The 9,660-nt window shown below is 37.1% G+C and overlaps 1 protein-coding gene across 1 annotated transcript in view; it reads right to left on the reverse strand.

The window, feature by feature from the left end:
- LOC117110756 (very long-chain acyl-CoA synthetase-like) overlaps positions 1-9,660 on the reverse strand; it is a 20,589-nt gene that overhangs the window by 6,506 nt on the left and 4,423 nt on the right. The window contains exons 2-8 of the mRNA XM_033253553.1: positions 8,631-8,852; positions 7,741-7,899; positions 7,434-7,558; positions 6,722-6,922; positions 5,928-6,050; positions 1,278-1,779; positions 315-536 (exon numbers count right to left, since the gene is read on the reverse strand). Coding sequence (XP_033109444.1) covers positions 315-536; positions 1,278-1,779; positions 5,928-6,050; positions 6,722-6,922; positions 7,434-7,558; positions 7,741-7,899; positions 8,631-8,852 — 1,554 coding nt within the window. The remainder of the gene's footprint in view (positions 1-314; positions 537-1,277; positions 1,780-5,927; positions 6,051-6,721; positions 6,923-7,433; positions 7,559-7,740; positions 7,900-8,630; positions 8,853-9,660) is intronic.

A 9,660-nucleotide genomic window follows, 5' to 3' on the forward strand; every position in this document is an offset into this window, starting at 1 on the left:
AATTGTCCTTTTTCCCCCCGCCGGGTGGACCCTGCCCCCCCCCCCGCTGGCGCCACCCCTGCATGAAAAAACATTGTGTAAAAAGAAAGGAAAAACTATATGCAAGAAAAAGCAAATCAAAACAAAATGGCATTTCCGACGAGCCATGCTTTTCTTGACTGAATCATATTTAAAGACTGGGATTGTTGAATGACTGACATTGATTAATTGATGGATTGATTAACTGGTTGATCAATTATCTCAAGAACGGCCTTAGGTTAAATACTTACAATAAGAGAAATAGAATGATTGATATATTTATAGGGCTACCGTACCTGTTGTTCCAGAGGTGAATATATAACAAATTTCATCTTCTAAAGTGATTTCACTCCGGTAACTATTAGGAGCTGGTAATCCAGATGTAGACTGCAGTTGGTGTTCAATTGTTTCAATGCCACCTGGAAGGTCTTGTGTGACGTTGCCTCTCAACCAAACTCGAATGCCAAGCTCGCGCAGTTTGGGTAAAATCTCGATGATTTTTTCAATTAAATCGGTTTCTGATGGAAAAAAAGGTATTATTTACCAATCATCAAATTAGATACATTAGGGTACACCAGGGGATCAATCTAACAACTAAGGCCTGACCCCTGTTCCTTGAGAAACTGTTGATGACGACATACACTCATCATACAACAGGCCAGCGTGACTTAAATTGTGAGAGGTTCGTTTTAGTGGGAAGTGGACTCTTTGGCTTGTATGATCTCCGATACTCTGGAGAGCATTGTAAATATATCTAGGCCTACTAATATATCAATTTTTGTTTTAAATGCGGACCTTCTCCAGTTTTGGGCGTTCTTCGTAACCCCCTTAATCCCCCACGCTACGGGCCTGCAATTACGAGTGTAGTAGTGTACCGATCACTACATTGGGCCCTACTATCAATAATGCTTGGTCCGTAGTAGGCCTACAGTGCCAAAATCTGGCCCGCTTTAATGACGTTTATTGTTAAGGGTGTATTTACAATGCTTTTACAAAGGCATTGCTCAACGATTTGGGGGAAATTGAAGAATATGGGACCCCGTTGGTTGGTGGGGTGGGGGGAGGCGGAACTCTGGCTTTAACCAGTGAGAAGCTATAACTGTTATGTCACTCTTTCAAATATTCGTTAAACAACGCTAAAACATTATTTATTTCGAAATTACGTCCTAACTACGTAGGCCTACTTATGAATTAAAAAAAAAAAAAAAAAAATTGTTAGCTGGGGCATTTCTAAAGGTCGTATCAATCAAACGCCATACCTCCTGCGCATACTAGCACCTTTGATCCCGATACCTTTATGCAATGCAAAAGAGACTTTTCGCGAAGATTGTAATTTATAAACGCACAAGTCACGCCTGTCTTCTGTAATCCCAAGAACCACCAGCAATACGCTGGCTCGTTTTTCATAAAAAAAGCAACAGTGTCATGTTGATCAAGATATCCAATGCCTTTTACGAAATGTGCTACTTTGTTTGCCTCGAAATCAACTTCTTTGTATGTATAAACACTATTATGGAACAGAATGCATGGCTTGTATGGATTGCTATCAACGTTGTGCAGAAATAAATCAAGCACCGTCATGCCATTATCTTCGCAACATTGGAGCAACTTATATACTGTTAGGCCTCGACGTATCCATGTAAAGTCGTGCAACAGTGCACTGCCATACTTCCTTTGCAAGTAAACTGCAATAGCAGCTGTCCCACCAAGACCGATCAACTTAGCTTGCGATTTATCCATTACAATTAGAATTAGATTTGCCTATGAACAGTAGTTTCTCAAGCAATTCTTTCCCCGTGTTCCGATAACAATACAGTTAGTTAGTTAGTTAGTTAATCAATCAATCAATCAACTTTATTGACCTTATCAAAAACAAAATGATAGTCAAAACACAAACAAACATAAATTAAACAGAATAAAATACAACAACAAACAGTACGTCCAGGTACGTATAGTATGTCGACGTGACGTTTCATTGCATGATTGGTTAGGTCAAAGAATATAGATACTGTAGTTAGGTTTTTAGGTTAAAAGGTCAGCTCTTGAACGTATGGCCATATTCGATTGATCGTTTTTCGTTAAACCACGCTTCCCGGTTTTAATTTACTAGCCGAATGAAAATTATACTCAACAACGAAACATTATTGTCAACAAGTCGAATACGGCCATTCAGCGTGGATGCATCAATTTTGTTGTGTCATGGCATTATTACACAATCAGCGAGCACTATACTAGTGCATAGGCATAATACACAGGTCTGCGCTTGGTAGAGGTTTGGCCGTGAATCGAGAACATTAATAATAATAATAATATTTTTATTACCCCTGGTCACCGGATAACATGCACACTTTGCGCTGTTGGGAGAGGGCTGGGCGGGGATGCAGGATTTGCCGGTATGGGGTGCGTGCAAGGGCGCACATCTGTTTTGAAAGGTTGGGAGGGGGAATTTGGTGGAAATAGTACCTAGGCCTGCAACAACTAGATAGCCGGAAATGACACTTTCTATATAGTAAAATTCATCATTACTTTGCCATAGTCAAATAAAGCGCCAGTATATTCTCATAATCTTTTATCAGCGATTTTCGGTAACAACAGATATCTAATTAATATGTGTGATGTACCATAGAAAATAAAACATTAAAAACATTGTCTTTGGTGTATTTAATTTACCTACAAAGCCGTGAGTCCACAAAGCACCTCAGTCCCACCATGGTTTGGGCTGAGGTAAGAAAATTATTCAATGACCTACCTCAAAGCCGTGAGGCCACATCCACCTCACAGCCCACCATGGTTGCTGCTGAGGGAAGAAACAATTTGAGAAAATAGTACCTCTAGAGGGCCGGAAATAACACCTTTTAATAGTAAAATAATTCATCATCACGTCACCATTATATATAGTAAAAATGAAACGTCAACAAATTCTCAGTTATCAGCTATTTTCGACTACCATCTAATTAATATGTGTGATTTACGGTACCATAGAAAATACATTTAAAACATTGCCTTTGATGTATTTACTTTAAAACCGTGAGTCCACACCCATTTCAGCCCCACCTTATCATTGGAGCTGAGGTGGTAAAATTGGGGAAAGTACCTCAAATTGCCGGATATGACACTCGATGTAGCAAAATTCATCATCATCGATCTAATTAATAGTTGTGATGTACCATAGAAAATAAAACTAATTGTTTTTTATGTATTTACTTTACTTTATCTACTTCATGTGCCGGAAAACAATCTTATCTTTGCACTTCTCATTTTCAAAGTAAAGGCACGCGCACTCAGGTTGTGCAACTCAGATTTTAAATGTTTGTCGATACCGGTATGTTGCTGTTATAAAATAAGATCTACTCTGGCTGTGAGCGCTCTTTAAATCTGGGTCATTTATGAAGTTTATTTTCAGGCATCTTCTTGCATTGTGGACGGAAACTGAGGGGAACCAACTCCCCGTAAACATGTGTGGGGGAGGTGTGTCCCCTGCCCCTATGACCTGCGCCCATGGGTGCATAAGAGTCCATCGCCTCAGCCCCAACATTTTGAGAATATGGACCACTGGGTGCCCGGAAATTGCTCATACCTTAAAAATCTTACCAATCATGTCAACAATATAATACAATTATTTTTCTTAATACAATTTTAGGGAGGTGGGCTCGCACCGTCTGTACCCCGGCCTGCATCCGCCCAGGAGGGAGAGAGAGAAACGTAAATAAAATGCCTTGCCGAAGGACACAAGCGACTTGTACAGCGACAGTTTCGAACCCCTGACCTCAAGGTTGGGATTCCAAGCCACAACCGATTCAAAATTAAATGAAATTCATTTGTTACTCATATCATTCATATAATTCTTAACAATATAAAATATGAGTATCGGAAACTAAAGAAGCCAACCGATTCTACATTAAGACCTAGGCCTATAGCTGAATTACTGAAACCATGGTATAGAACAATATAAAGTAAATAACAGCAGCACTTTTGAGACTAACAATATAGAATTTATTCTCTAGCTTTCGTCCACACAGTGGACTTCATCAGGAAACTGTGAGTCATATCATTCAAATTACTAAGTGGAGAGCGCTAGCAGCAGTGGCAATAACAAATGGGCCAGAGGACCTATAGAAATATTTTACTTTTTCTTCAAATTACCTCCACCCAACCTATTGGATCCACCCCTTGCATCCTTACACAGCAAGTTTCTAGTGTTTTCTTGTAAATGCTGTTGTTCTAGAATCCCAACTGATACAATAGGCCTATCAAATTATTTGACACAACACTTTCATTTGAATTTGGTTTTTTTTTTCTCATAACACTCACCAATTACGGCATAAAAATTATTATCAAGTGGCCTGAGCCTTTTTATATCGAGTGGAATCGTTTTATGGGACCCTAGCAACAATATCCAAGGGGCGGGGCTTACCGCAAAAGTCCATTGAAAACAGGACCCTGGTATCACCATGGTAATTAGAAGGCCAGTATCTAAACCACTAAGCTATACAATTTCAATCTTTGTATATTCATATTTTCTTCGAATTTGCAGAATAGGAACGTGGTGGTCCTATTGTATAGTAAGTAGAAATGTAAATATTTATAATTTGATATACAGTATGTTAATAATAGGCCTATATACATTTATATATAACAGAATATAAGCTTATATACAAGCCTAAACATATGATTTATTATTATATGCATTTTAATGTCATTAAATTTTAGATAGATCAAATATTATTTTGGTAAGTTCATGATTTTTGAATCAGAAAGTGATCTGGGCTTGTTGATTGAACATGAATACATTTTGCTAGAGTTTACTACTGAGTTGTATCACAGATGAGAGCGAGACCTCGTTCAATATATCATACGTTTTCGACTCGTTATTTACTGTCTCTTATACACATCTATGTACCATAGAAAATAAAACATTAAAAACATTGTCTTTGGTGTATTTAATTTACCTACAAAGCCGTGAGTCCACAAAGCACCTCAGTCCCACCATGGTTTGGGCTGAGGTAAGAAAATTATTCAATGACCTACCTCAAAGCCGTGAGGCCACATCCACCTCACAGCCCACCATGGTTGCTGCTGAGGGAAGAAACAATTTGAGGAAATAGTACCTCTAGAGGGCCGGAAATAACACCTTTTAATAGTAAAATAATTCATCATCACGTCACCATTATATATAGTAAAAATGAAACGTCAACAAATTCTCAGTTATCAGCTATTTTCGACTACCATCTAATTAATATGTGTGATTTACGGTACCATAGAAAATACATTTAAAACATTGCCTTTGATGTATTTACTTTAAAACCGTGAGTGCCACACCCATCTCAGCCCCACCTTATCATTGGAGCTGAGGTGGTAAAATTGGGGAAAGTACCTCAAATTGCCGGATATTACTCCTGTAGTCTTTGTCAACGCTTGACATAAAATGAACATATTGAGAAACTATCTTAGCAATATACAATTTGAGAAACAATACGGTAATTAAGTCAAAGCAAGTCGGCATACGTCTATAAAGGATTCATGATAATTTACAAATAAACAGTGATAAGGGTGAACAATGAATGAGCAAGTGGTGGACTGTGGGAAAGCATTACTATAGTTAATGCATGGGGGAATTAATTCATCCATGGTTAATGGATAAGCTAAACATAAGGCATAACTAGAATCAAGAACATATATATATAAGCATATGTACAAGGTCTGTAATACGAAGTAACAAGGAACAAGGAACAATACCGTTTCTATCCCGAAATTTAAATAAAATGGAAGTCGCCCACATCACTTTCCAATTCACTCCCCTTATCCTTAGCGACCCGTCTCCATTCGCACAACACAAGTGACAGAGACGTATGGTGTGGAAGAGAATTAGGGCTGGCGCCGGGGGTCCTAGATATCAAAATGCATTTTACTCTCTGTATTTTTCTACAAAATAACAAACCTGAGGAAACCTCAATACACTTTCCATTCTTCCCTCTGATTGGTTCAGCAAGATCTACGTCACACTTGATCACATGGACACCTCCGCTCAGTAACTTTGAAAAAGGTAAAACTGCTGATATTGGAATAGTCAATTACTGTAAATGACTCTTTCTGTTAACTCCTCACAAAGAAATAATTGATTTCGATTTTTTTAAACCAATTCTTGTTAGTCACAAGTTTAAATTGTTGTATGACTATCTGGTGCTTGACATTTTTGTGATAATATATGTCGCCAGGTTGGGTTACTGATTTAGTATATTACGAATTTTAGTCTTATCGATCAAAATGTATATTTGACAGGGTACAATTTTAGCACGCATATTTGTACAACAAAAAACAAGGAAAATGGTAAAAAATGTCACTGCTGATGACTGTTAAGGGTAGCATGTAATAAAAAATTATATATATATATATATATATAGGCCTATACAATATATATATAATTATATATATACATATATGTAATATATATAATATAATAATATAATATAATAATAATAATGCAATAAAATAATATAATATATATAATATATATATATTATATATATACAGTATATATATACATATATATCTACTAGATATATATATATACACTAGATATATAAATAATATTGTTTACCACCAGATATTGCTGTTTTCTATGTATATGGAAGCATGCTATATTAATTTTTACACATATCTCTATCACAGCTGCCCACGTACTTTGTTTCTGTAAGAGATTTACCTTCATAAGTGGCGAAAGACGACCCACAGGACCGATTTTGCCGTCTAAATTTAAAAACATATGATTGCCTTCAGTAGCACCCCAAAATTCGTAGATGTGTTCAATGTTAAAGCGGGTCTTAAACTCCTCCCATATGTCAGGCCTAAGACCATTGCCACATGCTATACGAAGCTTCACTGGATACACGCCATCGTCTGGTTTCTAAAAGAAATTGACGATGATTAATGAAAGGAAACGAAAAGTTATTCTAACTGGATTTACCGATATTATGATGTTGCAGTACTATACATAAACTGTATTGTATTATTTTAAACATTATTCTTCTTCTATTCTAGTAACAGACCACCTGTCGATGACTTTCGTACAGTAGTGGATGAGGAAAGGGGGATGTGAGACACCGGGGTATCCCCTACTCGTCTTGAAAGATGTACTGGGTTCTTTATAGTTCACATGAGCCAATTATGTACACTGGGCCTACGGTTTATAGTCCTTATCCAAGAAGACTTGCTCCATCTCCAGAAATGCCTGACGGAAATAGGAAAAACAAAAAAAATTGCCTGAACCATCACAGGCGAGCGTGCTGTTCGTACAAGCGCCGATATAGGTTGCGTGACCCTCCCTTAACCGCTCGGCCATTCGACGGTTCTAACAAAGTGTGTATTTTCCCGGTTATTATTAATAGAAGTTGTCTACATTCTGTGACGTTTCTAACCTTTGGTTGGGCCAATAGGTAGCGACAAACTTCGCCGATATACTGGATAAAGGTGACGTGGTGCTTGCGAACATCTTCCCAAAACCGAGTAACAGAAAACTTACGACCAATCGCAAAAGTACATCCTGGGTAAAGTGTTAAAGAAATATTTATTGGTAATTTCAAAATGGAATTCAATACTAAATTATGCAAATTTAAAAAAGGGGGAATAAGGCATCTGCATTTATTTCAGGTAAATTACCTCGAAACTTCCATGAGACAAAATTTCGAAAAACTAAGTACATAAGCAGGAGCAAAGTAATATTACCAACTCTCATACAGTTGAGGAAACCGAGGCTGAAGGCAGCGCTATGATACAGTGGTAGAGAAGAATACAACACGTCATCTGGTCGAAGTCCGACGAAGTCAAAGACAAATGATGCTAGGTAGTTACTTCTATGAGTCTTCTTACAAGCCTTTGGCAATCCTTATGTTTGAATAAAAATATAACTTGGATAAATAACTAAAACAATTAGGAGATTTTAAATGGCAACTTCTTTAAACACTTCAAAGCCCTATTAAAGTTCACCTTTTTCAACAATATTTTTCTTAAATTCCCGGCATTTTTTTAAAATTTGTTAAGCACATTGAGGCTTTAGCATAATGCGCTATATCAATGGCTAACAATGGCTAATTATTATTATTATTATTATTATTATTATTATTATTATTATTATTATTATTATTATATTAATAGTTCCACTAGTTGACACAATGCCTATTATCATTTTACAGAATTATATTTTATTAATATATCATTTTAAAATTATTTCCCATAACATGGAGCTAATTTTATAGCGCATGTATTCTAGAAAGGTGTGAATTACCGGTACCTAGTATTCCTTTGCTATCGGAGCTGCCTGATGCCGGACGTTGTATTTACTTTTCAACTGTTATTTTTTTAAATACCTGTATATTATTTCTTGCTGAGTGGGTTAATAAAATTAATCAACTCTGTTGCCTTTGCGTTAGCTACATATGAATTTGGTTTCTCTTTGTTTTTCTTCAGCTTTTGCGTATGATGTAAGCCTCATGGGCTTTTTATTATTTGATTGATTGATTGGTTGATTGATCGATCGACTGATCAATCGATTGATTGATTGATTGATTGATTGATTGATTGATTGATTGATTGATTGATTGATGAGGGCTCTGTACCTGTGGTTCCCGATGTGAATATATAATAAGCTTGATCATCTAACGTGACTTCACTCCGGTAGCTTTTAGGAGCTGGTGATCCAGATGCAGACTGGAGTTGATGTTCAATTGGTTGAATGCCATCTGGAAGGTCTTGTATGACGTTGCCTCTCAACCATACTCGTATGCCAAGCTCACTCAATTCGGGTAAAATCTCAATGATCTCGCCAACTAAATCGGTTTCTGTTAAGTAATACGGTACCAGTGATATAAGTGTTTTTTCGCCAATACAGTAACCCTACCACGTAGGCTGGGCCAATTCAGTGCAGATACAAGGAAGGGGTGGGGGTTGCCGAAATTTAGACCCCGTCTCTTGTTTAGAAATCGTGGATTCGTACCTACTGATTATGGTGTTTAATATCACGTGACAATTAAAGAAGATACATTAAATTGGATAGGCCTAGGCCTAATATTGTACTAAGTTTTTTTTTGAAATCATACTACCGAACACCTGTCACACCCTAAATTATGACCCTTAATATGTGGAGAATCCACCGACTGGTTTCTATGCAAATACGCTGTTGCTGGTATTTATGTAACCCACCGACTGGGTTGTAAACAATGCCGTAGCCAGGATTTTCAAACAGTGCGGGACAATATCAGGTTGGACCCACTTTATGCGTAAATTCAAACAATGTGGACCCATTTTACGAAAAATATGAAAAATCTGGACCCATTTTCTTAAATTTTACCCATTTTAATCTAAATATGTGGCAAAGACAAGTAGACCGTGGGTTGAGGATCGAAAACGTTCAATTCTGTGACCACCAATCCGGGCTACCTGGCTTTTGCACAAAAATGTCAATACTAATAAATTGTAACATAATTTGATTGTCGGCAATCGTGAATTTGGGGAAACTGTAACCAAAAATGAGAATTTATATCAAAAGTTGCTACGTAACTATAGCCAATCAGAAGACAACTAACAAAAGTTTGGCTTAGCTGCAAGGCCCTCAGCCAATCACAAACTACCTTCTATGCCGTTTGTCCA

The sequence above is a fragment of the Anneissia japonica genome, unplaced genomic scaffold (assembly GCF_011630105.1).
Source record: "Anneissia japonica isolate Jap-2015-1 unplaced genomic scaffold, ASM1163010v1 scaffold2756_len2360902_cov194, whole genome shotgun sequence".
NCBI lineage: Eukaryota > Metazoa > Echinodermata > Crinoidea > Comatulida > Comatulidae > Anneissia > Anneissia japonica.